Consider the following 27,808-nt stretch of genomic DNA (forward strand, 5'->3'; position numbering starts at 1 on the left):
TGACATCACACGAAATGCCAGACTCCCGTGATCCCTCGCCAGAGGACGAGCTCTTCCGTACTGGTCTCCAAGTCCGCCGCGAAGTCCTAGGTGATGACTACGAGAACAAAGCCATCCAAGAGCCAAATGGCTTCACGCAATTTCTCCAAGAGGTCGTAACCAAAGTCGCATGGGGCATGGTCTGGACAAGGCCCGGCTTAAGTCGATCCAAGCTTAACATTGCTCTATTGAGCGCGCTTAATCGGCCCGATGAACTTGCTCTCCGTCTTCGAGGGGCAATCAGATATAGAGTCACCAAAGCCGAGATCCAGGAGGTTATGCTTCATACATCAATGTATGCTGGTATGTCTGCGGCAATATCGTCGTTCAAGATCGCCGAACGGGTTTTAAAAGCTATGGATGATGAGCCAAAGAGGAAGTCTAAGATTTGAGTGGGCATGATGGGCTTGTTTAAAGCGTGTACATATATGTGACACATGGCAGTCTATTGGGGATGTTCTAGATGTTGTCTTGCGGAATGTGACTCTAACCACTCAATGAATCAGCATGAGAAAGTTGCAATCCAAAACTTACAGCATGACCACAGACAAAAATTGAAACAAGAGCAATAGGGAGTGCAATAAGATATCCGACTCAATAAGCTCCATATTCCCGTTACCCGAGGTCTGTCGACGACGATCTTGCGTGATAGAGTGAACCCATGGGGAATATCTGGAATAGACCTTGTACTCACCTCATGCATAGCATTGAAATCCCCTCGGTTCATATCTGAGATTGTCTCTTCGAGAGGAAGGAAAGACCTTTCCCAGATGGTCAATGGTATGTATATATCTCGGTATTTGTTAGGGAACCTAGGGGATGCTGATCCGGGGCAGTTACCTTCAAACCCCCTGCTTCGGATGTGCATTACAAAAGTGATATTCGCTCTGATGCTCTGAGTTTTGTGCCAATTTACAGCGCAAACTTGGATGGAGTAAGGGCGATGTTCTCCCAGTCTTTTCGCCGAATCCCATTGATATACCCGCTGTACAAAATGTTGGAATTCTAAAATCGAACAAATGGGTTGTTGACGCCCAGCCTTTAAATCAGGACTGCAGCACCCTCGATCTATTCTTGAGACAAGGTTGTCTTTTTGGGACGCTAATTACCCATAACGCTATACAGGTCTTGTATGTATTCACAACTCCGTCTTGAGAAATATACCATCGCGGCTTTCGTGCGCGATGTGTACAATGATTCCCATTACGTTGCTCCCCCAGTGGGCCTACATCTGGCCGAAGATCCGGCCATGACACGAGCTCGTCTATCTTCCTTGCGAGTGGTGACATCAGGTGGAGCACAGATCTGATTCGTGCGGTATATGATCGACTGAAGATCCCAGCCAAGCATTTGGATTGACGGAGTCGAGCTCGACGAGCCACGTCCAGGTAACACCTTAACAACAAAAGCAATGCATTCCAAGCTAACCTGTTCAAACAGACATGGGACAAATGGAACCACGCAATGTGGATCCATTGGGCTACCGCTGCGCGGGGTGCTTGTTCAGAAGATTGCATCTGAGGTGACGGTTGCCTACATCGTTCTCAATGAAGGGACGGAAGGAAAGCAACAGGTTGCAGAGGAACTGGTTGGGTATGTTGCTACGAAAATGGCTCCTCATAAGAGACTTCGTGGGGGTATAATCTGGATAGACGAAATTCCCAAAGGGCCCTTCTCAAGCGTGTTCTGAGAAACCGGGCCGAAGGCGTGGACCGAGGGAAAAGCAGTTGGTGCTCTGTTTACGAAGATCGTTCGTCCAAGCCATGATTGAGCATAAGAGGTCATAATGGAATAAACGCGCATTAGAATACATAATGCTACCTTGCCATGCTATGCTAGGAATTCCTTCCAATCTATGCGGCGGGCTAAAAAAGGGAACAACAGAAAAACAGACACGATTTGTTCCGAAGGGTAGAAGAATCATGTGCAAAATACCAAGTGAATCACAAGAAAACGCGGATGCGAGTGAACAATGGTCAAGAAAGAAGTAAATCCTCGAAGCTTATATCAGCCTCTTGGTCGTCTCAGAAGCCAAAAGAGAAAGAAGGGAATTTATGCAACACATAAAAGCGATTACAGAAGAGAAGCAAGGAGCATGAAGAAGCCACCCACGCCACCGAGGACCATCGAGGGAGAACCGCCGTTGATGGAGGCGGCGTTGGTGGAGGTCGAGGTACCGGAAGAGCTGGAGCCGGAGGACGAGCCGGAAGAGCTAGAGCCGGAAGTACCAGAGGGGGTGTTGGCACCGGACTTCACTTCGAACTTGACACCGGAGACCTCCTTGCCGTTGTGGTCGTAGACCTTCTGGGGAATGGTAGTGCTGGAGACAGAGACCAGCTTACCGGTGGGGGCATTGGGCAGGCCATTCTTGATGTAGTCGGAGACCTTGGAGGGCACCTCGGGCAGATCCCAAGCGTTGTAGAAGGACTTGTGGGTGATGAGAGAGGTGCTGCACTCCTCGGCCTTGACGCTGGTCTGGGTAGAGTTGCTGGAGGTGATGCGGTCCATGTCGAGCTTGCCGAGCTGGTTCTGGAAGTTGGCGTAGTCGATGAGCATAGTGATGGTGTCGCTGTCGTTGGCGCTGACCAGACCGTACTCGTTGTCCTCCTGGGTCCACTCATAGACAAGACCACCGGAGAAAGCCTGGGTCATCTCCTCGCCGTAGAGAGCCTGGACCTCGGTGAAGACACGGGGCTTGACCTCGTTGCAGCCGTACTCGGAAAAGAAGACGGGGATGGTGGCGTTGGAGAAATCATCGGTGAGAACGTCGTAGCCGCTGGCCTTGTACGAAGACTCGCCGCACCAGGAGTAAGAGTTGAGACCGAAGAAGTCGGCACGGGAGGAGGTCGAGTTCTTGAGATCACACTCGAAGTAGTGAACGGTGTCCATGAGGATATCACGGATGTCGGCGGCCGAGTAACCAACGGGGATGGCGCGTTCAGAGTTCTTGGCGATGTAGTCTTTCATGTCACGAACAACAGCGCGCATGTACTTGGGAGCAGTGTAGGTGGCATCCTCGTTGATGACCTCGTTTCCGGCGAAGAATCCGAGAAGGTTGTCGTAATTCTTGAAGCCCTCGATGATACCGAAGACCTGCTTGTAGTAGATAGCGCTGTAGGTGGTCCAGGGAGCGCTGCGGTCCAGGTAACCACCCTCCAGAGGGTTGCTGACATCGAGGATCATGTAGATACCGGCGGCGTTAAAGATGGAGGCGCATTCGTCGTGGTTCAGGCTGGGCTCGAGGTTGTAGACACGGATAGTGTTAATCTACTAAGACATGAGCTGCTGAGTCGCATACAAGAAAACATATCAACATACACCCAGGCGCTGCATGAGGGCAGCATCGCGCAGACAGATCTTGCCATCGCTGAGAGGGTCGAGCTTCGCAGTGAAGCCGGAGGAACCACCGGGCTGGTAGTCGACACCGATGATTTGGAAGCGATCACCGTTGTCGGAGTTGACGAAGTCCTATCTTGTCAGCTCATGCGTGTGCCGATCATGGCGTATCGCTTACCCTTCCCTTAACCTCAAGAGGTGTAAGAGCCAGCGCAGAGCCTGCGAGGGCCAGGACAGAAGAGAACAACTGAGAGTAAGACTAAATCAAATGTTAGTTCGAGCTCCAAGCGCAATTCATGCCACACGTACAATCATGGTGTTGGGAAGTATAAACGAGGGAACTGCGCCAGGCGCGGGAAGTATAGAAGTAACGAACGTGAAACACCAAAGAGCTTGAAAGAAAGAGAGGAAATCAGGATGATTAAAAAAGATAATGAACCCAGGATCAGCGGTCTCAATTTTGTGGACCCGATAGACTCCCAAGCCACTGAACAATGGAATAGGGGCGCGTTAGGGGTCTTAGGGTCTTGGGGAGACACTTAGGGCGTCTAGCGGGGTTTGTCGCATTCCCAAGTAATTCCAACTTGTTTCAGACTTTGATAACCGCTGATTAATTTGAATCAATTTACATCATACGCCTGTTCAAGTGCAAGGGCTATCCCTTTTCCTGCCGACTTTCCCGTAAAGAAAATTTCAGTCTACCAAGTTTGCATGGGACCTGACTGCCCCGCCAAGTGCCAACCACGGACGAACTCGCGGGAATTGCCGCCAAGGGCCTGCCAAGGCACTCTCCTCCGCTGGCCAATGCTGGGCCAAGATGCACTGGCAGAGGAGCCCAATAGCGGAAGTCGTTTCTCACGCCACAGCACTGCCACGGTCTTGGAGTAGGCGGTCGAATTAATTGACTTGTGTTCAGGGGCCAGACTCGCCATAAATATCTTCTTAGCGAGCCCATGTGCTCATTCAAAGCTCTCCTGGGCATTGTCCAAGGATGATAGAGAGAAACAGACAAACACCGCCAAGTCACCCTGCCAATTTCCCAGGTCCATCACAAGGTGCCATGCCTTCCCTATGAAGCCAACTATTTCCCACTTGCTCGCTCTTCTCCCCATGCCCCGGTTGGCCCAACGATGCGACCTAGTAAATATAGATTAACTGTCATAGACAGGAAACTAGGTATATGAGAGATCCACCACCCGATTAACTATTTACCTTTAATTCATCCATGTCTCCGGTCTTCTCCCTTTCCTCTCTTGTCTTCCCATCGTTGAAATTTATGCGTGAAAAATAAAAGGGACTGGGACACACCTTTCGAGTCCTCTCCTGCAACCCAAGCACATCATGATTTCGACCGCTCTGCCATTCCTGCACCAGGTATCCCGGTCCTCATCATGATGAGCTTGGAACGTTTCAATACCCAATTTATGCCCCAAATTGTATGCCCTATTCTCTGCAGATATGCGCTATATGCCCTCCCAGCCTAGACATGTAATGGGTACTGCCATGTGCCCTCACTTGTATGAGTTTGTCTGCCGTAAATGTTGCGACACGGACACAGATACATGTCACTCACTCTCGACGGAAGACCGCTATGTTCTGGGCCACGGTTCTTGCTCTGCTTTTGTCGATTCGAGCGCAATGCCCAGAGGTTAGGATGTCTTTGACAATAGACTCTAGGGAACGCAAAGCGTCACATTGCCGGTGAGTAACGCATGACGAAAGATACAAGCAGGCTTTCATTGCTTACATAGAAGTTCTAGTACTTCGATCCAATCAAACAACATCAGCGGTGCTTTGCGCAAAGAACGGATGGGGAAATTAGTATTTGTATTTAAAGGTTCCTTGAACATTCGAGATTAGATGAATGATTTCTTGCTTGATTGATCCTTATCCTAAATGTCTGCATGATATCCACAGTTATATCCGGTAATGGTGTAAGAGACGAGCTAGGAAGGACATGCCTATGTATTCTCTCTCGAACCGGGATTGAAGAATACGTGACAGATAATCCAGCCAGTCCGGCATCGGCTTCAGTTGCCGAAGCGCCTGGATATATTCCCAGTGTTCCGGATACCAGCCAGCATATTCCCAGTCAAGGATAGCTGTGACCCGGCCTCCTTCGACAAGGATATTACGCGGGCAGAAATTGGCGTGAGTAAAAAATCTCATGGTCCTCCATAAGCGCAAATTTGGCATAATGTCGCAGTATATCGGGAGTTGACTTGACAATATCTCCCAGAATAAGCTCGTTGAACTGCTGCTCGGAATCAAACGGACCACCTTCAATTGATGCGAACTGCCCAATTACCGCTTTGCTACGATCAATAGCTCCGATATAGCCACCGTTCAAGTCGCGAAGTTGATTTATGTAGTCGTGAAGCTCGGAGGCGATGGAGAGCTTCTGATCGGAGTCTAAAGTATCCCATGCTTCGTCAAGTCGCTTGCCAGGCATGTAGTCCATCACGATAGCCACGACTTTTCCATCTTCCCAATGGATATCATGGCTTCCCAATGGATATCATGGACTTTAGGCACAGGGATTGTCGTGTTTGTCGCAATGAAACGAAGTGTTTGGGCTTCGTGGGAGCGGAGATTGCCCGATTTCACGACGAGATTGTTGCCAACTCGGATAACCGTGCGACCGCACAACGAATGAAGGGTCGTTCTTTCTTGATCATTCAGTGAGTTCATTTTTAATAAAAGGATATCGGCATCTTCTGTTGCATATCAGAAATTCTGAAAAGTGAGCATATCTATGCGGGGTAGAAAGTGAATGAACGGCCGGACGGAGAGGTCAGGATAGGAGCGCTGATTTTGCATAATATCATATTTTTATGACTATATTCCTGACAGTGTCTTAAGGTAACAAACAAGGCAGAAAATTAGCTATCCTTTCATGGCTAGAAGGGCTTCACCACCACTGTATGATAAACAGGACACTTAAAATGGCGTCAAACCTAGCCGTTACCTAGCGTTGTGGTGTAACTTCATCATACCACAGGCATAGTATAGACGATCTAAATCATCGGAATTGATAGATTCTTTGACTGTCTCGATCTTCTTGATATCAATTAAACACAGTAAGTTGAATATTATAGCCTAGTGGGAGACAGTGAAGGGCCCGATAACTGTAGCGTACAAAGCCTGAGAAGCACGCAGGTAGGAAGATAGCATAACGTTATCATCCTTGTTACGCGGTTAACTTGTCCGTTTTATACTAGGTTTCTTCACAAGATATTCGATCCAACCCGCTTAGTTCTCAGGGCCATTTCACGTGCATAGCCTATAAGTTAGTTTTAGAGTTATTCGGTACTCACTCTTAGTACATCGAAATTAAGAATGTTGTGTTGTTGATCTCCTATTGAAGTACACTGATTCGATATTCTCCCTATCCCCACCCGATCTCGTCATCACACCCCCAATATTGCTCATCGTCTTCACCTTTCTGATGTTTCTATTCGCACAGAATTATGATCTCATTTTGAAATAAGCATTTACTCGGCCGACTTGGTCCCTTTGGTTCTCATCGCGTGCAGCGGATAGCGGATGGTGTGCTACATGAACCTTTCATACATTCTCCGCAATGTCTTATTTCATGGCGTTCTTCCACTTTCTTCCCAAAACCAACTCTGATTTTCAAGGCTGCTATGGCTTCGATGCCAGAAAAATACGAGGGTGACCCCGACGTCAAGAATGAGGGAAGCCGCTCTCCTCCCTCGAGTGTCGCCGAGGCTGTGGGTATCAATGAAAAGGCATTGCTGCGGAAACTTGACTATCGGCTTCTGCCACCACTCACACTACTGTATTTACTCTCTTTTCTGGACCGCAGCAATGTGGGGAATGCGCGTCTAGAAGGAATGACAGATGATATCAATATGTGTATGTTATGTACCGTCTCAACCACAATGATAGATTCCTGACCTGGGTGATTTATACAGCAGGAGATCAATACCTCACCGGATTGACACTCTATTTCGTCGGATATGTCCTCTTTGAGCTGCCCTGCAACATCGTCCTGAAGAATACCACCCCGAGACAGTGGCTCCCGACATTGACTCTCATCTGGGGTGTGGTCGCTACTCTATTGGGAGTTGTACAGAACTACCCAGGGTATCTGTCATCAAGGTTCTTTCTCGGTGTGGCGGAAAGTGGCCTCTTCCCAGGGGTTGTCTTCTATCTGTCTATGTGGTACAAACGCAATGAGCAGCATTATCGAGTGGCTCTCTTTTTTAGTGCTGCTTCACTAGCAGGTGCTTTTGGTGGTATTCTTGCTTGGGTTGGTCTATCTTATACCTCGATCGAAGACAAAGACTGACCAGCTTTCAGGCAATAGCTCACATGAAGGGTGTTGGCGTGAGTACATGATAGATCATTATCGCTATGCTACGAGGAGCTAACATATTATAAAGGGCCTAAATGGATGGCGCTGGATTTTCATCCTGGTACGAGCCCAAATCAGACCATAATATGTTACATACTGATGGTTTTCTCATTTCTTCAGGAAGGATTGTTGACTGTTCTTGTTTCGATCCTCGCCTACTTCTGGGTATACAACTATCCATCCACGGCCGAATTTCTGTCAGAGGAAGAGCGACGATTTATCCAATTTCGCCTGAAGAATGACAGTGATGCTACTTTTGATGAAAAGTTCACCTGGTCCGCAGTGCTAGATGCAATCAAGGACCCCAAGGTCTGGCTTTATGGGTTAGGGTTCCACACCATGTCTCTTCCCCTATACACACTTTCGCTCTTCTTGGTAAGTATGCCTTCTACTGTACTACGAATTAAGTACTGACTTTTGCTCAGCCAACAATCATCAAGGAGCTAGGGTTCTCCGCCGCAAAAGCTCAACTGCTTTCCGTGCCACCATACGCAGTCGCATTCGTACTTACCATCGGTGTTGCAGTTGCTTCCGAGAAGACTCGCATCCGTGCACCATTTATTATGGGTTCATCTGCTCTCGGCTGTATCGGGTACATCCTCCTGCTGTCACAGCATCGCGCTGGTGTATCTTACCTGGGAACTATATTTGCGGCGGCAGGCATCTACCCGGCTGTCGCCATTGTACTGTCCTGGCCTGCCAACAATGTGTCTGGCCAAACGAAACGATGCATTGCCAATGCCCTGCAGATCTCAATTGGTAACCTAGGAGCGGTTCTTGGAACACAGCTTTATCGGACTGAGAGTAGCCCACGATATTTCCTAGGCCATGGTGTGTTAACCGGTCATTTCATGATATTGACATGTTACTAATTACGTCGTTCCTTCAGGTTTCGCGTTAGGCTATCTCGTAGCAAATATTGTCGTTGTCGGAATCTTATGGTTGATTCTTCGGCGAGAAAACGCCGAAAAGGAGCGCGTTAGAGAAGCGCAGGGGCTGACGCCGTTGATGGGAGATGTTGGTGATGCTGAGGGAGACTTCCAGGGGGACAAAGATCCCCGATGGGTATTCCAAACTTGAAACCTAGCCTGTTAGATATCTATGATCGGTCTATAATTGCACGCAATGTTAGTTTCAGGCAGGTAGCTAAACCCTGCCAAAAGGTTGACGTCCTCCGTTCAACTGTAGATTACCTTGTGAAAAAATGGGATCAAAGGAGTGCTTGGTCTGCAAAAAGATCGTGAAATACATCATCCCCCGAGGGAATGAAATAGAGCATGTGAATGTCCTCGGCTAACAAGAAAGATTTCGGGTCCAAAATGCCATCGTCTTCGTCCTATCTGTCTGTTGATAAAGCGATGTGGGTGCTCTCTAATACATAAATTATGAAATATAACATTGAAAATTCCATAGGTCTTCTAAAATACAAGTTGTTGAGGGGGGATGAACACGAAGATATCTTACTCCACAAGGTCTTCAGCAGCATTCGCACCTGCGCGAGACGGAGGACCGTCCAAAGCGATAAGCTCGGCGAGAACTTCGAGGGTTTCCTTGGGAACGGTCTGTATTGGGCAATTGTCAGCCGGGGTTCTTCTCGCATATTGCAATGGAAAGCCTCAAGGGCTGTGGGACCCGATAACGCACCTTGTCATAAATTCCAATAAGATCAGCTGGTTGGGGGTAGACCTTCAATGCCTTCCAAAAGGCAACTGCGGCCTCGAGCTTGTTGGAGCCTAGAGGGAGAGAAATTGTTAACGATTGACCTCAAATATGCGTCATCGAAATAAAACAGAAGTGGGATAACTGAACATACCATCAGCACAGAGTCCCTCGCCCATGGCCACTTGCTGCATGAAAAATGCCTGCGAAAGTGTAAGCTTAATAGTTTCAAAATGCGGATCCCGAAAAAGTATACTAACCTCCTTCTCTTCGAGATCAGTGGGCCACCCATCCTCCTTGGCCTTTGCAAGGGCCTTCTTAATCTCCTCCTTCTGTGCACCCTCTGCGGCAGCTTCTTGCTGCTTCACGACCTTCTCAACAACCTTGTTCTTCTTGTTGAGGGACTTGCGGAAGGTAACGTCGGTGCGGCGGCGGTGATCGAAGTAGACGGCGTAGGCTGTTAAGGGAAACTGTTAGGAGCAAACACGAGCTTAGGCGACAGTAGAGCGACTCATACCAACGAGTCCAGTCAAGACTGTGCCGGCAACAATCGCAGTGTTACGGAAAGCCATTTTGAAAGCGCGGGACGGCGGAGAGGGAAAGGCGGAGGGATTTTTGCCTAAGTCACGAGTATTTGAGACTTCGGAGGATGGATCGTCCTGACTGAGTCTAAAGGAGAGACTCAACGAAAGCGATGATGGAGTTGGCGTGTTGGATCGCGTCCTTGGCCGATGAAAATGTTTAACCTCCGGGACTAGTGATGACTAAGCCCGAAAGTGACCTCACTCCCTTTCCTGCCACATCACTTTATTGACAACACGACGATTCAAGATGGAGGGCCGAGGATTGACCTTGCGAAGTAAATCTCGCCGTCAACGCCCCCAGATCAGTGCTCCAAAGCCTATCTCCGGACCTCTGCCTCCGAATACCAGGTCACCCGAGTCTAGTCAGCCCGAAGTCCCCTCTACTCGAGAGCGGGCACCCCAAAACGATGCGACCTCGGATTTGGTGAAACGGCGATACTCGACGCGGTTCAACAATGTACCCGACTTCGATGCTGGTGCTCCCCCTGTTCCGGCACTCCCAACACAGGTGCCTGGGGGACTCGGCCTACCTCCGGCAGCTGTCCTGAGACAGCCATCCCCAGCCGATCCCAATTCCCCGGTGCCAAAAGTAGACCTCAATGCTCTACGAGACCCCAGTCTTCCAGTGGATCGATGTTAGTAATTAGTTGTCAGTTGCTGGCGCATTGAAGCTAATCATGGACTTTTACCAGATGTTGCCAGCCTTCTCGCCAACGCGTCCGAGGAAGACATTCAGAAATACCAAGAAAGCCTACGCAAAGTGAAGAATCGAACATCTACGGACCTACAGCAGAACGTTTACCAGAACCGCACTCAATTCATCAAGATCAGTAAAGAGGCCGAGAAGCTCAAGGACGAAATGCGGACCCTCCGTACCCTCATGGCGGAGCTCACTACGGCGCTGGGACAAACAAGCGTGGGCAACACACCTAATCCTATGTCCCCAGTAGAGGACTCTTTCCCAAAGCGAAATGCCAACCGTAGCTCGGTCGCCAACTTGGAGAGCATGTGGAGCGTACAGCTCCAGACCCTGTGGAAGACTGTGGAAGGATCGCAGAAGTTCCTACCCGCGGTACCAGGGCGGCATATTGTCCTAGAGACAGGCAACTGGGCTGAGCTGGACTCGGCCACATGGAAACCGAGACGACCTGTCCACCTTGTGTTATTAAACGACCACCTCCTTGTAGCTGCGAAGAAGCGCAAGCGAGTCGAGCAGAGCCACCCTCACCATCGCGGGCCTGTTCCAACAAAGCTAGTAGCGGAGGACTGTTGGCCTCTACAGGACATCGACATGATCGATCTAGGAGCTAACTTGGGAACTGGAGCTGCACGCGAAGAAGCTTTGGATCGGGGCATTGGCAATGCCATAACCATTCGAGTTGGATCATCCAAGCCCTTCACATACAGAAATGATAAGCGCGACCCGTCCTTCAAACAGGAATTGCTGGCAACCTTCCGCAAAACGGTCGAGGATCTACGGCGCAACTTGCGATCGGAGACTGAGGCGGCCAGCAAGCCCTTGGAAGCATACGGATACCTTGCTGGCCGACACCTTTCACACTCACAAAAGGCAGAGCCATTCGACCTTTCAGATTCCACCAGAGACAATTCTGATTTGCGAATTGATGTGGACGGTAAACAACAGAACCTCCGGTGGGTGGAGGGGCAGGTAGATGAGCTTGATATCGATATCGCTCTACAGCGATTCGAGGCGTCTGTGGCTAGCATCGAACGGCTACGGAAACTGGCCAAGGGATTGAAGGGCAACACTATCGCACAAGAGGTCATCAATGTTAAGGTTGATGAACGAGCAATTCGACTTGGTGGCATTCTCTCGCGGGCGCTTGTGGATAGGCACGCCTTCCCAGCGGCAACCAAAACCCATGTCACTTGGTTGACCCGCTTAGGGTTTGAAGATCAGGCACGCGAGACTTATTTGAAAGCCCGTTCGGACGTCATTGCCCAACGCATCCGGTATGTTATGTTTCACCTTAAAACTTGCTTGATATGCTAACTCTTTTGATAGAGCTTGCATCTTTGAGGGTGATCTTCCTCTTTACATCTTCCAGATCTCCTATGTCTACTTCACTCTTATCAAGAATACCATTGGCATTTACCAGCAATGCTTCCCCAGCGTCATGAGCAGTTCTTGTATCCGATGGGCTAAGCATCACCTCGACGGATTCAACGCTCTGCTCAGCCGACAGCTCAGCAGCGTGCAGCGGGGCACCTCTGTCTGGCAGAAGTGCCTCGACATTGTTCACGAGCATGCTGCTCTTTTGATGGAAGTTGGTGTGGACTTTACGGACTTGGTTGCTCGCGGGTTGGAGGAGAATGGCGAGGGTTCGCCTGACGGGCCACGCACCGTTCAGCCGGGAGAGTTAGCACCGGCTCCCTCTCCAGCGACCATGATCTAGACTATAGTAGGACATAAATAGCGAATTAACGACGTCTTTTGAACAATGATCAGAGCATGTGTGGTATCTTGGACGCCAGGCTCTGATGTCACCATTGGGGCCCAAGCCGCAGAACCGGAGATAAGATCTAACCCCGAATGCATCTGTATAACTCCTCGCGCCGCAACAATTCCTAATCATTACTATATCAACGATGAAGGTGATTCTCACAGGCTCAACGGGCTTTGTCGGCCGTGAAGTCCTATCCCAATGTCTACAGCATCCCGCAATCACCTCCATCGTAGTGCTAAGCCGGCGTAACTTGCCAGCACACGAGAAGCTCCAAGTTGCAATCGTTGAAGACTTTCTTACCTATTCCGACTCAATCCGAGAAGAAATCAAGGATGCCGATGCATGCATTTGGTATGGTGGCCGCTCTACCGAGAATCCATCTCATGGCACCAGGTTAACTGTTAACCCCTTGTTACAGGACATTGGGCAAGGCTCGCATGCCCGATAATGACACTGCTCGACACGTGAGTCTGGATTACACACTAACCGCAGCCCGAGTCTTCCAAGAGACCTGTCAGACACCATTTCGTTTCATATACTGTAGCGGCGCTGCAGCTGAGAGAGATCAGACCAAGCCGCTGTGGTTCATGCAGGATTACCGACGCATCCGGGTAATAAGCACTCTTTTTGGGGAGGAGAATGGGCTAACAATTAATAGGGTCAAGTCGAGAATGAAATCTTGGAATTCGCTCGTGATCACACCGGTTTCGAGGCGCATATCATGCGACCTGCTATGGTGTTGGCTCGGGATATGAGCCTGAGAAGTCTTGCGTTTAGTCTTGGGCCGTCAGTCAAGGTTGATGACCTTGCCCGGACCATGTTGGACTTGGCATTGATCGGTGGGCAGAAGAATATATGGGAAAATGCCGATATGAACAGAGGTATGATAGCTAAAGTGGCTCGAGATGGACTCAATGCGGTATGAGTAGACAACAACATGCTACCTTACTCTGATTCTGCTACCTGAAGCTGTGTATATGCTCATGTTTCTTGTACTTGATCTTTATACATCTTTATACTTCTTAGTATTCGCCAAGCTTTGGCCAAGTTCGAGCATATCGTAGTTGGATACAAATGATTTCAAGGCACCTTACCTATGGTTTTGAGCATATTTAAGATAAAACGGCTTAAGCGTTGTTACCTTGAATCATTTAACTTATATATGTTCATAACTTCATTTGTAGTCATTCACTCCGATCCCACCAAATAAGCCGGAATTTACTCCACATCGGCAGTTCTCCGCACCGGCTAAATGTTGTAAGGGGTCAGCTTCTCGGCCTTCGTCCTCCTCTACAATTCCACACATTCTTCACACTCTTTTGTTCTTTCACGGATATCAAACAATACACACCTCTTCTCTCCCTATGCCGATCCCCACCTTGCCCCTCTTCGCCGCGGCAGAGCAGCATGCGCGGGACAACCCCAACAAAATCGCGGTCGTCGACGCCGCAAAACAAGAGTCCTTTACATTTGTCCAACTGCTAGCCGACGCTGCAGCGTTAAGGAAGCGCATAATTGAACAATTGGGGCTGACCGAGGATTTGGACGAGCGGCGCATTGCATTCTTGGTCCCAAATGGGTACGACTATGTGGTTACGCAATGGGCCGTGTGGGCAGCAGGAGGTGTCTGTGTTCCTCTATGTGAGTACTGAAGCTGGCCTGATACAATGATCTGGCTGACTGTCTCGATTAGGCACAAGTCACCCAGTGAAGGAGCTGTTATATACAGTGGGTGATTCGGACCCCTCGTTGATTATTGTTCACCCGCATTTCGAAAAGATGGCGCCTGCACTACGCGAGGGATGCACCACTGAGATACCATTCATGGGTCTTGAGCCATTCAGCCGTAATGAGGCACCGACTCTGCCATCCTTCTCTCCACCTTTTGCCCTCACCCGGCGCGCTCTGATGATCTATACATCCGGAACCACCTCAAACCCGAAGGGTTGCGTCACCACCCATGAGAATATCACTTTCCAGGCAAGCTGTCTGGTCAAGGCATGGGGATATAGTCCTTCAGACCGTCTCATTCATGTACTACCGCTCCACCACGTCCATGGTATCATCAATGGTCTAGCAGCCAGTTTCTTGAGCGGTACCACTGTCGAGATGCATCCAAAGTTCGACCCGAAAGTGATCTGGGAGCGATGGCAGGAGGGTGGCTCGACTATGTTCATGGCAGTTCCGACCATCTATTCCCGTCTGAATGATTATTTTGACGCTCATATCCGCGACACTGAACAGGAAGATGCCACGCGGGCTGGTGCGCGTGCTCTGCGACTTGTTGTTAGCGGATCTGCAGCCCTTCCCACCCCTATCAAATCTAAATTCGCCGAGATAACCGGCCAGACGTTGCTGGAGCGATATGGAATGACCGAGATTGGGATGGCGCTCAGCTGTGGGCTCGAGGTTGAAAAACGAGTTGATGGCAGTGTTGGCTGGCCCTTGCCGGGAGTCGAAGTCCGATTGACCGAGAAAGAGACAGGCAGGACCGTCGACGGGGTGGACGAGGACGGTATGATTGAGATCAAGGGTGGAAATGTTTTCCGTGAGTACTGGCGGAAGCCCGAGGCGACTTCCTCGGAGTTCACAGCCGATGGCTGGTTCAAGACTGGCGACGTGGCCAGGCGGGATTTAACTGGCGCATACTTCATTCAAGGCCGTGCTTCTGTCGACCTGATCAAATCTGGCGGGTACAAAATCTCAGCATTGGAAGTCGAGCGCAAGATGCTCGCCTTGGATGCAATCCAGGAAGTGGCAGTCGTTGGGCTTGCGGATCAAGAATGGGGCCAGCGAGTCGCAGCCGTTGTCAAGTTCCGCGAAGGAGTAAGTGGAAATGACCTCGGAAATAAAGGACTTGGTTAACTAATAAAAAATACAGGCCGTACCTCTCGAGCTTCCTGCCCTCCGTGCGAGCCTGAAGAATGAGATGGCCTCTTATAAAATCCCCACAGTCCTGAAAGTCGTGGATGGGATTGAGCGCAATGCTATGGGAAAGGTCAACAAGAAAGTCATTGTGCAAAAGTACTGGCCAGACAAGGCATGAATCATGCGATTAACGAATGAGAGATGAGTGATGCCCTGTGGATTGGACTGGTTAATTACGCATTAGCGAAGACACGTTTATAGAGCACTACGCACTTTACATTGAACGTAGATGAGACGAATCCCTCGTATTTATGACTAAAGGACATGAAGATCCCAGGATTATAAACAAAGGCTACCATTCCCAGACGTGCGTTTCCTAGTACTCTATTTAAAATCGAGTACTCTGTTTCACCTTTGAGACATCCATGTCTCTTCACGCAAAAGTGGCATTCATGAATTGAGTGGAATTCCAATCGGACGCAAACTAGTAAAAAGGTCAATTATTTTGTTCGATAGAACAGTGAAGATCAATCTGGGAGACTTACATTCCAGGCATCAATCCGCAACAAGCTTATATTTTTGTTAGTTGGCAGATTCGATGTCAGAATGCCAATAGCTGGATTTGACTTCGTTAGAAAAAGATATGGCCATTTATTCTCTGCGTGAAACTCACCAACAACATTGTTCAGCCAATAATACTTAGGACTTCCAGTTTCAAAGATAATACGCAGATGCAAATGACCATCAGGAGCCTTAGGGCCAGCAGTTTGGAGGAAGATGTCGGCACCATCGTCAGTACGGAAATTATACCGAGTATCAGCGGAAAAGACATTGGTTTGGGGATCAACGAGTCCCCAATCAGCTCCTACATCGAGAATCTTGCCTATAAAGAATTGTCTCGTATTAATCCACCATTGATATAGATGATATAGATTGGAATCTGGTTCGTACCCGAAAGATGAGGGCCGCTAAAATTCCCACCAACAATAGGAATTGACTTGCGAATGCCATGGGGTCCAACAGAGGTATCCATGAGATTAGGATCACACTCTACAAATGCCGTGTAAAGGAATGAAAGCTTGGGAGCAAAAGGGACAAGGGTGGTAGCAATGCTGGTAGGTAACCATGAAAAACATGTAGCTAGTGCAAGCATGCTTGTAGCCCATCCTTGGGTAGAGACATAGTGCCACATTCTGATCAATGCTGTAATAAATATAATTGTTCAATGCTTGAATCGGTTGAAAAATAAGTCGACTGCACTGGAACAGAGGCAACATTTGTATAGCCGGCAATACTTCGGATAATCCGAACTATTTGCCGAGCCCCCGCCATTTCCAAGCCCTGTTACGTCGGTGATTTGCAGGAAAATAGTCAAGCCTGCCTGTTTTCCCAGAGAAACCAACAGGGATCTGAGTGATGTTGTGGGTCTTGGGATTGTACCTAGGCAGAGCTGTTTACTTGCCGTTCCTCCCACCCGAGAGTCGGCGATCTGTTCAAGTCCTCCTACTAGGGCGCAGGTTCAGCGTGATTGGCTTCATGGAATCGGTCTTCTGCAAGAACGCCCTTCCATTCCAGCTGAGTCGTTTCATCAGATATAGGAAGTCGACAGAGACGAGCGAGTACATAGAGACCTTCTTTGTTTCAATTCCTAGGGGCTAGCTATCGAGGTGAAAATGGGAAAGGAATGAATTCCAGCGCCAACTATCTGTGCGGGAATCATTTGGAGCAGAAAAGGCAGTCGGAATGCCCAGTCGCCCCTCATTGCCCTGTAATCAAAATGCTAGCTCAGTCCTATGATATAACGTACCTTGTCCCGTAGGGGATCCAATACGCATCCTAAGCCCCAAGAACAAAGCTGATTGCTTCAAGAACCATCAAAGACCCGCGCGAATTGGGCGGTGCGATCTCAGAAATGTACAAAGGAGCGCCCATAGCCAAGATACCAACACCGATGTCTCTCCAATGAAGCGACCAGCCACAAGAGAGTCATAGTTTTCCGAGGCAGTTTTTCCGAGGCAGTTTTTTCCGAGGCAGTTTTTTCCGAGGCAGTTTGAATAAATGCGCCAGTGCAGAATAACATAGCGGCCACACTAATACTCCATTTCCGCTGGATTCTATCGGCTAGATAGGGGAAGTAGGGAACCCGATGAAAGCTCCAAGCTCTAGCATTCTAGTCAAAAAGGTAGTATTAAAGCCGTAATTTGGGGCAGTCTTATCAAACTCAGAGAATTTATCCAAAAACGACAGCATTACTAAGATTAAAGAGACCACACCCTAGTCAACGTAGCGTAGTGACTAGTTTTAGCAAATAAGGGCCTATAGGTCTTACTATAGCTAAAGGAGAAGCCTCCTAAAGAGGCTAGTAGGGCAGCGCCGTATACAAACGGTGAATTACGAATACCCTTAATACATTCCTATCGTAGTCAATCTCGATATTCGAGACTTGCTACGTCTTATCTTTAGCATACTTATAGTAAGGAAATAAAGTTATTTTATCAGCAGGTGCCGACGAGTGCTTTGAATTGTCTATTGACGTATCTAGTGTAGAGAGAACTGCATAGATTAAAATCCGTGGTACTAGAGCTTTGAATTTATAAACATATCGTAACGATATATCTAACGTTATAAAATATCAACCCTAGCGATAATACCGCCGGTGGCTGTAGCATTGGCGCCAGTGGTAGCGTTCAGTGTACCCGCGGAAGAAATGTACAGACTGTTCATGTCCAACAGGGTTCGACCAAACGACACAGCTGATGCCGATGCCAGAGCAGCAGACTCCACAACAACTCGTGCACTTCTTGCGGAAATGTCCACTTCAATCAGAGAGCTCTGCCCATTCATGGCAATCCATGCAAATTTCCCATCTGCGGAAACCGCAAAGTCATCACCACGGACACCCTCAGCGATAATTTCAACAGGGCCGGTGGGGATACCAGTGGATAAAGAGATAGGATATCGGCCAAAGATGCCCTTGTTGAGGCTGGTAAAGTACAGATGCGAACCTTGAACATGAAGCCCATTCACTGCGACTTGTAATCCCTCGGGAGTCTTTTTGAGTACCTCGTCATCGATGACAACTTGAAAATAACCGGTGCGCGTGTCTAGCTTGAAGATGCGCCCGGCCTGAGAGTCGGCAATCAGGAGTGATCTTGTATCATGGTCTGAAATGCGACATATGCCATTCAGCAACTGCGCACTGGTGATGTTGGCCACGAGTGAAAGTCGCTCTGTCGCCTCAGTGAGAGAACTGCGGCCACGCATATCGAGTCTCCAAACAGCGTTTGAGCCTGGAATTCCTGAGACAGAGCTCATGTTTGCGCTGACCACATAGAATACATCCTGTTCTAATTCTGCGATGCCAAGCAGTGCGGTTGTCCGTGGTATACCAATCACACTGGCGATGTGGTTCTTTTGAAGTGGATCAACATGGTATAGTGTTGGGGAGACGGTAGATGTCAACAAGAGTTGGCCATTGTGTCTGGTTGCAATGTTTTCGAACGTATGAGGCTGGGGGAATGAGCCAACTACTGTAAGAGGGTAGGCAGTTGGTGCATGCAAGGCGGCATGCCAGGGCAGGGCGAGAGAGAGTTGGAAGAAAGCAAAAAGCCACAGCATTTTAGATTAGTTTGGATAATCCTGGTCACTGATCCTGAGCTTCAGGTCGTTTTAAGTATATGTAGATGCATCGAATTTGTAATTTAATTCAAAAGAAAGCGATTAACCCCGACTATTAGCAAGCTATAGTACATTCAACCCTAACCTTGGAAGTGTCCACTAATGCTGACTGTCAATCTGGAGATAAGAACCTCGTTATATCCGGATCGTCCCCAACGCCCAATGGAAAGCCTCAAATTTTAGTATATACAAGTGAGATGGTGAGCTAGGCAGAAACACTAAAATTCATGACATTTACTGCGCTTTTACGCCTAAATTTGCGCATGGCGATGACGTCCAAGGATTTAAATGTGGAGCGCTGTATGTCGTACACAAAAATCATCATATTATTTGAATATCTAACGCAGATCTTCATTTTTCAATCCCTACCTTCCTGTTCTTTCACGTTAGTCTTGCATCCGAAACGATTAATGCTGCGTTTGCTGGGGGAACAGACGCAGTTGGCCGAACTATTCTAGACGTCCTTGGCCACTCATCGGATCATCAGGTATTTATTCTCACGCGGAAGGTGCTTGATGCTGGTTTAGCCCAGTAATGAATCCTACTAAACTATTGCAGCCTTCTGATCTTTCAGGAAATTCCACTACGGTGGATTACAACCATGTTGATCATTTGGCTTCGGTCTTAGAAAATCGCAAAATCCATACCGTTATCTCCATCTTTCCAGCTGAGGGTGATTACTGGCCAAGTCACAGCTGAATCTGATCGATGCTTCCCTCAAGTCAAAAAGAGACAAAGAGGTGTATACCGAGCGCATTTGCTATACGTTACCCTTTGGAGTGAAAAAACAGACTAAGTTATATCCACTCTAACTGCTTCAAGAGCATTGATCGTCCTGCCTCAGCTCAAAGTCTACTTCAAAGCCCAAGGCGTATTTCAAAATTCGTCAATGGCATTTTGGATTACTTCGGTCCCGATGTGATTTGAATGCAGACTGTACAGTAACTAGGGACCAAGCGCTAGACACAACGAGGAGCTTACGACAAAGGTGCGGGAAGATATAGCTATGACTGTGGTGGCATATACTTGAACATCAGATGAGATCGTAGAATTGATTCAGACACAGCTGAATGAGATTGACATAATATGCCATGCAAATAAATCGCCCAAAGAAACGAAGAAATCCCCCCAAAAAAAAGAGGAAACGCCAAGCCAATCCCAAAACACACGCCACGCAAAACATGACACACATAACACACATGACACATAACACACATAACACGTAACACACATAACACACATAACACCATATAATATAAAATATTGACATACAGAGGAGTTCATGATAAGGAGATTCATCTAAATCTATACAGCTACGGGCATAAAACTTTTCAAAAACATAACGAAAAAAGGGAAACATGTCTTGCGTGATCAGATGCATGGCGATTTTGAATGCCCTTTCCCCAGGAAAATATAGTGGCAAAGGATATTCAGTTTTTAGGCCAGGACCAGAGCGAGCAGGGCCATGCGGCAGTACAGGCCGTAGCGCATCTAAGAAGGAGTTAATATATAATCAAGTGAAGTGGAGGAACTCAACATACCTGGCGGAAGTAAGCAGCCCGCTGGTCGAAGTCGACCTCTTCAGCAATCTCGGCGTTGCGAGGCAGAGGGTGCATGACGACCATGTGGCTCTTGGCGTGCTTAAGCAGAGCGTTGTCAATGACGAAGCTGTTCTTAAGAGCTTCGTACTGGGAGAGATCGGCGAAGCGCTCCTTCTGGACACGGGTAGAGTACAGAATGTCAGAGCGGGCAACAATCTCAGGAGTCAGCTCCTCAGACTCAAGGATCAGCTGGCCGGAAGCCTTGATCTGCTGGCGGACCTCCTCAGGAAGAGCGAGGGCCTTGGGGGCAACCAGCTGGATGCGGACATCGTAGAACTGGAGCAGCTTGATGAGGGAGTGGACGGGGCGGCCGTACTTGAGGTCACCAGTGAAGGTGATGGTCAAGCCGGTGACGGTGCCGAGCTCCTCACGGATGGTGAACAGGTCCAGGAAGGCCTGGGTGGGGTGCTCGAGGGAGCCGTTACCACCGTTGATGACGGGGACCTGGGAGAACTTAGCCGCGACCTCAGTGCTGCTGGCGTCGGGGTGACGCAGGACAACAGCATCACCATAGCAGCCGAGAGTGCGGATGGTGTCCTGGAGAGTCTCGCCCTTCTTGGTAGAAGAGTGCTCGGTCGAGATGGCGATGGTACGTCCGCCGAGGCGCTGCATGGCAGCGTCGAACGAGGCCGAGGTGCGGGTCGAGGGCTCATAGAAGAGAGTGGTCAGAACACGGCCCTTGAGGATGTCGAGGACACCGTGGCGCTGGACGCCGAGGCGCATCTCCTGGGCGACAGTGAACAGCAAGTGCAGGTCAGCACGGGTGAACTGGTTCACGGACAGGACGTGCTTTCCGCGGAATGGAGAGCGCGAGAGCAGGTCGGCCATGGAGGGAGAGACCTGGGACGAGGGGTAAAGAGGAGGTCCAAGTTCACCGATGGCAGGCACGGTGTTGTCCAGGTTCTTCTGGCGGCGGCCAGGGGTGCCGGAGAGAGACAGGTGCCGGTCGAGGGAGCTCTCAGGGCGGACCATGGGGGTCATCACCGGCGAGGCAGGGAGGATGCGGTGGGCAGACATGTCGGAACCCTTAATAGCATCCTTGATGATCTCGCCGTCGAGGCAAGAGGTCTTGCCCTGGAAGATGACACGCTGAACGGAGCCGCGCATCACCTTGCCGTTGAAGGGAGAGCTGGCATCGGGGCTCTGGAAGACATATGGGCGGTCAACCTCGATCTCGAGCGAGCTGTCAGCCTGGTCGTGCAGCTCGAAGATCTTCTTGGGGTTCTCGTAGAGACGAGCAGTGATGTCCTCAACAGTCAAACGGCCCTCAGCGACGGCAGTGAACAGAAGAGGAAGCGACTCGGCAATACCAGTCTCGGGGGTTGCCTCCTTGCCAGCGAGCTGGAAGGGAATGCTGCCAATCGAGAAGACATCGATGGTGCTCATGTGGTCCCAGAGAGCCTTCTGATCCTCGACCGTTGGCAGGAAGCTGGAGGCCGGGTAGTCCTTCTGGGAAAGGAAGAGGCAGTAAATGGAGACATCACAAGTCACCTTCAGACCCTTCTCCTTGCTCAGAGCAATGAGGGTAATGTCCTCCTTCGAAGTCACGTTCAGAACGTGAATGTTGCGGCCGTGGAGACTGGCCAACAACAGAATCGAGGCAAGGTCAGTGCTCTTGGCATCAGTGATCAGAGGCTTGCTCGAGGGCCAGGCGCTGAAGTGGTTGGTGACAGTGGCGACCTTGTTGATGTTGCCAGAGAGGTGGTTGAAGGGGATGAACAGAGAACCAACTTCACCAGTCACCTGGATGATCTGATCCGAGTTGGTGGCGGTGGCAGCAACCGAGAGGTTGAAGTCGCAAAGGGACTTACCCTGAGCGTTCTTCTGAACAATCTTCAGGTCGCTGGCCTGGGTGACCGAGCTGTCAACGCCAACGGGCATCACACGGATCATGCTGAAACCAGCTGCGAGCGAGGCCTTGGAGACAGCCTCGAAGTCGTTGGAACCAGCGGAAACAAGGTTGGGGACAAATGCAGCAATGTTGATCAGACCGGGCAGAACGACAGTGCGGTGGCTGGTCTGGAAATCGGCGGTGATGATATTCAGAGGGAAGTGGCGAGCAATGGCCTCAATCAGAATCTTGGCGTTCTTGACGTTGGTGACCAGAGGAGTCTGGTAGTCAACAGCCATACGACGAGTGCGGTAACCCTTGGACATGTAGTTGGCAGGGCGACGGAAGCGGTTGTTGGATGGCAAGTTGACGTACAAGTCAATCAAGTTGTTGGACAAGTGCTGAGTGAGAGAGTACTCGGACTTCATGTCCTCCTCCTCGTGGTCGGGAAGGTGCTCGAGGTACTTGACGGAAACACCGTGCTCCTTCAGGAAATCAGCAGTACCAGCAGTGGCGAACAGGTTGTAACCGAGCTGGGAGAGCTTCTGAATGGAGGGCAGCATCTCCATCTTTTCCTTGTAGGCACCAATGGAGAAAAGGATGTTGCGACGGGGCAGCTTGAACCCGGTGGACAGCAGAGCCTTGAGGTAGGCCTCGTACTTGTCACGACCGAACGAAGCGACCTCACCAGTGGAAGCCATCTCGACACCCAGGACGGGGTCAGCGCCAGAAAGACGAGAGAATGAGAACTGGGGAACCTTGACACCGACATAGTCCTTGGGGACGTTAACAGGGGGTATTCCTGGAAGGGAGCACCGATCATAGCCTTGGTTGCCATCTCGATCAGGTCGACGCCCATGACCTTTGACACGAAGGGGAACGAACGCGAGGCACGAACATTGCACTCAATGACCTTGATGTCGTTGTCCTTGGCAATGAACTGGATATTGTAAGGGCCGGTGACGTTAAGTGCGTTACCAATCTTGCGGGTAGCCTCCACGATACGACGGACGGTCTCCTCGCTCAGATCCTGGGGAGGCAGAATCAGAGTAGCGTCACCAGAGTGAACACCGGCATTCTCGACGTGTTCAGAGATGAAGTGACCAACCATAACACCGTTGAGGGCAACAGCGTCCATCTCAATCTCCTTGGCGTTCTCGATGTACTTGGTGATAACAACGGGGTGCTCACGCGAGACATCGGCAGCTTGACCCAGGTAGCTGGCGAGATCGTGCTCGGAGTAGACAGTGTTCATAGCAGCGCCAGATAGGACATAGGAGGGACGGACCAGCACAGGGTATCCGACCTTGTCACAGAAACCGCGGGCCTCCTCCACGGAGGTGAGTTCCTTCCAGGCGGGCTGATCGACCTCAATACGGTCCAGCATACGCGAGAACTTGTAACGGTTCTCAGCGCCGTCAATCATCTCAGGCGAGGTACCAAGGATGTTGACGTTAAGGCGGTGCAGGGGCAGAGCGATGTTATTAGGGGTCTGTCCTCCCATGGACATGATGACACCACTGGAGGTTTCCAATTGGTAGATGTCGAGCACAGTCTCGAGGTTGATGTTCTCGAAGTATAAGCGGTCGGCCTCATCGTAATCGGTACTGACAGTCTCGGGGTTGTAGTTAACCATGATAGTCTTGTGGCCCTGCTCGCGGAGAGTACGGATAGTGCGCACAGAACACCAATCGAACTCGACGGAGGAACCGATACGGTAGACACCAGAGCCCAGAACCATAATACCGTGATCATCAAACGACAGATCGTGCTCGGAGGCATTGTAAGTGAGGTAGAGGTAGTTGGTCACAGCGGGGAACTCGGCGGCGACAGTATCGATCTGCTTGACGATAGGCATGATACCAGCCTCAACACGCATGCGGCGGACAGCCAGCTCGTTGGAGTCCAGGAAGTTGGCGAGCTGGCGATCGGAGAAACCGAGCTGCTTGGCCTGGCGGATCATAGGCACAGGCACAGAGGTGGCGTTGAAGGCGGACATGGACTTGCCGAAGTCGTTTAGGCCCTTCAGGCGGGTGAGGAACCACTTGTCGATGTTGGTGAGCTTCCAAATGTCATCAACGGTGTAGCCAGCGGCCATGGCGTTGGCAATGGCGAACAGACGCTGGTCGGAAGGAGTCTGAAGCTCGCCCTTGATGGACATCAGGGCATCGGTGGCGCTGAAACCAAGGTTGTGGAAATCAACGGACCGGATGGCCTTTTGGATGGCCTCTTCGAATGTTCGGCCAATGCTCATGACTTCACCAACACTCTTCATGGAGGAACCGAGCTGAGTGGAGACACGAGTGAACTTCTTCAGATCCCAACGGGGAATCTTGACCACGCAGTAATCGAGCGAGGGCTCGAAGCAAGCACAAGTGGACTTCGTGACCGAGTTCTTGATCTCGTTCAGAGGAATACCGAGACCCAGCTTGGCAGCGATGAACGCAAGAGGGTAACCGGTAGCCTTGGAGGCCAGAGCCGAGGAACGAGACAGACGGGCGTTGACCTCGATAATGCAGTATTCCCGAGAGAAGGGGTTGAGGGCGTACTGAATATTACATTCACCGACGACGCCGAGGTGACGAATGACGTTAACAGCGGTGGTACGCAACATGTTGTAGTCCTCGTCCGAGAGGGTCTGGGAAGGAGCCACGACAATGGAGTCGCCAGTGTGGATACCAAGGGGATCGAAGTTCTCCATATTGCAGACAGTGATACAGTTGTCCTGGGCATCACGAACAACCTCGTACTCGACCTCCTTCCAGCCCTTCATACTGCGCTCAATCAGAACCTGGGGGCTGACAGCCAGGGCCTTGGTGCAGAGATCCTTCAGTTCATCCATGTTGTTGGCGAATCCAGATCCGAGACCACCAAGAGCGTAGGCAGCGCGAACAATGACGGGGAAGCCAATGTCCTCAACGACCTGGAGGGACTCCTCAAGGGTGGAAGCAGAAGCAGACTTGGCACACTTCTCGTTGATGGAATCCATGCTGCGGGCAAACAGTTCACGATCCTCGGTGGTGATGATGGTGTCAATGGGAGTACCGAGAACCTTGACGCCGAGCTCCTCGAACTCATCCTTGAGCTGGATACCGACGGAGAGGGCGGTCTGACCACCGAATGTGACGTAAATTGCATCAGGACGCTCGTGCTTGATGACCTTGCGGACGAAGTCGGCGTTGACCGGCAGGAAGTACACCTTGTCAGCCAGACCCTTGGAAGTCTGAATGGTGGCAATGTTGGGGTTGATCAGAATAGTGTAGATACCCTCTTCCTTCAGAGCCTTGATGGCTTGGCTGCCGGAATAATCAAACTCTCCAGCCTGACCGATGCTGAGACCACCGGAACCGAGAACCAGGACCTTCTTGACCGAGACTCGGGGAGCAGCAAGGACGTTCTCGGCCTTGATGCCACCGGGGAAAGAGACGGGCAAGTTGAGAGCCTCGGGGGAGGCAATGGTGGACTGGATGGTGTTGATGAAGACATCGAATAGGTACTCGGTGTCACGGGGACCGGGGGTGCTTTCGGGGTGGAATTGCACACTGAAGAAGGGGCGGCTGGTGTGACGGATACCCTCGTTGCTGCCATCGTTGGCGTTGACAAACAGTTCCTCCCAGCCGTCCTTGAGGCTGCTGGCATCCACGGCATAACCGTGGTTCTGAGAAGTGATGTGGCACTTGCCGGAGATCATGCTTGTGCAGGGAATGTTGTGGCCGCGGTTACCGAACTTCATCTTGGAGGTCTGGGCGCCGACGGAGCGGGCAATCAACTGGTGACCCAAGCAGATACCGAAAACGGGTGTGCGGGCATCCTCGAACATCTTGGCGAGGTTCTTGATGGTGATGTCCAAAGTGGCAGGGTCACCGGGACCGTTGGACACGAACAGACCATCGAAGTCCTTTCCGGCGAGGGTAGGGAAATCGTAGTCCCAAGGGACGACCAAGACTTCCACTCCGCGGGAAAGCAAGCAACGCAGCTGGTTGTACTTCATACCAACATCCAAGCAGAGAACGCGGACTCCACGGCCTGAGGGGTGCTTGAGGGCGACATTCTCGGGAGGTGTGAATAGGCGGGGCTCGCGGATGGAGACTGTAGAGGGAGAAAAGATGCTGTCAGAAAGCCAATTCTTGTTTTCTCGCTACTTAACCTGGTAGGTCACTCACCCTCGGCGACAAGGTTCTTTGTGTTGGGGTCCACCCATGCGGTCTCCTCGAAATGGGACCTCCAGTTGGGACCGTCGATACCAGCGGCATCGGAGGCACCATCCTTTTGCAGCAGCATGCGACCCAGCATGCTACCGGTCTGACGAAGACGCTTGGTGAGAGCACGAGTGTCAACACCGTGCATGGCAGGAACACCCTGCTCCTTGAGCCATTGGCCGAGCGAGGACTTGGCCAAGAAGTGCGAGTAGTCCTCGCCGGCGTAGGCTGCCACCACCAAGGCCGAAACGTGGATCTGGTTGGACTCGAAGTACTTGGGGAGGTCCTTCAGGAGCTCATCCATCTCATCCTGTGCGGGGACACCGTAGTTACCCACAAGTGGGAAAGTAATAACCAGGATCTGGCCGCGGTATGAGGGATCGGTGATGGACTCGGGGTAACCGACCATACCGGTCTGGAAGACCAATTCACCCGAAATACTCTTCTCAGCACCAAAGTTGTAACCCTGGTAGACTGTGCCATCGGCCAACTCAAGGGAAGCCAAGCGGCCGCTACCACCCCGGACAGGGATGGAGGCGGGCTTTATCACCGCACCGTGGACTGAATCCATGACAGGCAGGGACTCTGGGTATGCAACAGGTCCTCCCAACTTGGGACTAGTAGGCAGAACTGTGTCGTCGAGAGAATTGGCGTGGGACATCGCAACTGGAGGAGGGAACAAGTCCTCTCGAGGACGGATTTCGTGTGTGCAGGTCCTAATTCAGCATTCGCTATAGGATAGAAACTTTTGGAGTAAACAGAAAAAATAAAAGACCGCAAAAAGGAGTATAGATAAAAAAGGCAGTGCTGCAACCAGCTGGTTGGAGGAGGAAGAGAAGAAAACTCGGCAGAAAATATTTTCGTGCATTTTGAGCCCCACTTCTGTTTTCGGTACATTTCACCGCAGAGATTTCTGTGTATGTCATAGTCTAGTACTCCGTAAATACTTTTATATTTCTACCTCCATGAGTTTATAGGAGTCAATTGTATTTTGCTTATGCATTAGACTCCTCGCTTATAGGTACCTACCTAGGTCCCTAGCTAAGCATCTGCATGCATATGATATATGCCTAGGCGGTGGGCCGATAACAGTATCAGCTCTGTTTGGTATTAATTAACTGTAGGTGAATATAGTTTAGTGTGTAAGTGTGTTATAGGCAAATA

The 27,808-nt window shown here is 50.3% G+C and overlaps 12 protein-coding genes across 12 annotated transcripts; 6 read left to right on the top strand and 6 right to left on the bottom strand.

The window, feature by feature from the left end:
* Positions 1-14: 14 nt before the first annotated feature.
* On the top strand, positions 15-431 carry N7446_010940 (4-carboxymuconolactone decarboxylase; the record flags this gene model as incomplete). The annotated part of the gene is made up of 1 exon (XM_058519683.1): positions 15-431. The coding sequence occupies one exon, from the start codon at positions 15-17 to the stop codon at positions 429-431; it is 417 nt and encodes a 138-aa protein (XP_058367207.1).
* Positions 432-1,450: 1,019 nt separating this feature from the next.
* N7446_010941 (uncharacterized protein) lies at positions 1,451-1,806 on the top strand (the record flags this gene model as incomplete). The annotated part of the gene is made up of 2 exons (XM_058519684.1): positions 1,451-1,632; positions 1,707-1,806. The coding sequence occupies 2 exons, from the start codon at positions 1,451-1,453 to the stop codon at positions 1,804-1,806; spliced, it is 282 nt and encodes a 93-aa protein (XP_058367208.1).
* Positions 1,807-2,112: 306 nt separating this feature from the next.
* Positions 2,113-3,690, bottom strand: gel2 (1,3-beta-glucanosyltransferase gel2; the record flags this gene model as incomplete). The annotated part of the gene is made up of 4 exons (XM_058519685.1): positions 2,113-3,306; positions 3,358-3,507; positions 3,554-3,634; positions 3,685-3,690. 4 exons carry the CDS (start codon positions 3,688-3,690, stop codon positions 2,113-2,115), a joined length of 1,431 nt encoding a protein of 476 aa, XP_058367209.1.
* A 1,602-nt stretch (positions 3,691-5,292) lies between these two features.
* On the bottom strand, positions 5,293-5,836 carry N7446_010943 (uncharacterized protein; the record flags this gene model as incomplete). The annotated part of the gene is made up of 2 exons (XM_058519686.1): positions 5,293-5,596; positions 5,631-5,836. 2 exons carry the CDS (start codon positions 5,834-5,836, stop codon positions 5,293-5,295), a joined length of 510 nt encoding a protein of 169 aa, XP_058367210.1.
* Positions 5,837-7,022: 1,186 nt separating this feature from the next.
* N7446_010944 (uncharacterized protein) lies at positions 7,023-8,836 on the top strand (the record flags this gene model as incomplete). The annotated part of the gene is made up of 7 exons (XM_058519687.1): positions 7,023-7,254; positions 7,314-7,651; positions 7,702-7,728; positions 7,785-7,817; positions 7,877-8,131; positions 8,182-8,587; positions 8,646-8,836. The coding sequence occupies 7 exons, from the start codon at positions 7,023-7,025 to the stop codon at positions 8,834-8,836; spliced, it is 1,482 nt and encodes a 493-aa protein (XP_058367211.1).
* Positions 8,837-9,216: 380 nt separating this feature from the next.
* Positions 9,217-9,987, bottom strand: N7446_010945 (TOM complex receptor protein TOM20; the record flags this gene model as incomplete). Its single annotated transcript, XM_058519688.1, has 5 exons — positions 9,217-9,318; positions 9,401-9,489; positions 9,570-9,618; positions 9,676-9,872; positions 9,933-9,987. The coding sequence occupies 5 exons, from the start codon at positions 9,985-9,987 to the stop codon at positions 9,217-9,219; spliced, it is 492 nt and encodes a 163-aa protein (XP_058367212.1).
* Positions 9,988-10,246: 259 nt separating this feature from the next.
* N7446_010946 (exocyst subunit EXO84) lies at positions 10,247-12,416 on the top strand (the record flags this gene model as incomplete). The annotated part of the gene is made up of 3 exons (XM_058519689.1): positions 10,247-10,634; positions 10,692-11,973; positions 12,026-12,416. The coding sequence occupies 3 exons, from the start codon at positions 10,247-10,249 to the stop codon at positions 12,414-12,416; spliced, it is 2,061 nt and encodes a 686-aa protein (XP_058367213.1).
* A 193-nt stretch (positions 12,417-12,609) lies between these two features.
* On the top strand, positions 12,610-13,434 carry N7446_010947 (putative nucleoside-diphosphate-sugar epimerase; the record flags this gene model as incomplete). The annotated part of the gene is made up of 4 exons (XM_058519690.1): positions 12,610-12,818; positions 12,886-13,078; positions 13,126-13,348; positions 13,397-13,434. The coding sequence occupies 4 exons, from the start codon at positions 12,610-12,612 to the stop codon at positions 13,432-13,434; spliced, it is 663 nt and encodes a 220-aa protein (XP_058367214.1).
* A 397-nt stretch (positions 13,435-13,831) lies between these two features.
* Positions 13,832-15,513, top strand: N7446_010948 (acyl-CoA synthetase; the record flags this gene model as incomplete). Its single annotated transcript, XM_058519691.1, has 3 exons — positions 13,832-14,108; positions 14,161-15,293; positions 15,349-15,513. The coding sequence occupies 3 exons, from the start codon at positions 13,832-13,834 to the stop codon at positions 15,511-15,513; spliced, it is 1,575 nt and encodes a 524-aa protein (XP_058367215.1).
* A 255-nt stretch (positions 15,514-15,768) lies between these two features.
* Positions 15,769-16,527, bottom strand: N7446_010949 (DUF3237 domain-containing protein; the record flags this gene model as incomplete). Its single annotated transcript, XM_058519692.1, has 4 exons — positions 15,769-15,819; positions 15,881-15,951; positions 16,009-16,218; positions 16,287-16,527. The coding sequence occupies 4 exons, from the start codon at positions 16,525-16,527 to the stop codon at positions 15,769-15,771; spliced, it is 573 nt and encodes a 190-aa protein (XP_058367216.1).
* A 1,430-nt stretch (positions 16,528-17,957) lies between these two features.
* On the bottom strand, positions 17,958-18,953 carry N7446_010950 (YncE family protein; the record flags this gene model as incomplete). The annotated part of the gene is made up of 1 exon (XM_058519693.1): positions 17,958-18,953. The coding sequence occupies one exon, from the start codon at positions 18,951-18,953 to the stop codon at positions 17,958-17,960; it is 996 nt and encodes a 331-aa protein (XP_058367217.1).
* Positions 18,954-20,215: 1,262 nt separating this feature from the next.
* On the bottom strand, positions 20,216-27,449 carry N7446_010951 (bifunctional carbamoylphosphate synthetase/aspartate transcarbamylase). The gene is given in 4 exon segments (XM_058519694.1): positions 20,216-20,504; positions 20,555-23,247; positions 23,262-26,534; positions 26,609-27,449. The coding sequence occupies 4 exon segments, from the start codon at positions 27,303-27,305 to the stop codon at positions 20,451-20,453; spliced, it is 6,717 nt and encodes a 2,238-aa protein (XP_058367218.1). The 5' UTR covers positions 27,306-27,449; the 3' UTR covers positions 20,216-20,450.
* Positions 27,450-27,808: the final 359 nt, after the last annotated feature.

The sequence above is a fragment of the Penicillium canescens genome (genome assembly GCF_028828765.1).
Source record: "Penicillium canescens strain IBT 15451 chromosome Unknown utg000008l_segment0_segment0, whole genome shotgun sequence".
NCBI classification, from domain to species: domain Eukaryota; kingdom Fungi; phylum Ascomycota; class Eurotiomycetes; order Eurotiales; family Aspergillaceae; genus Penicillium; species Penicillium canescens.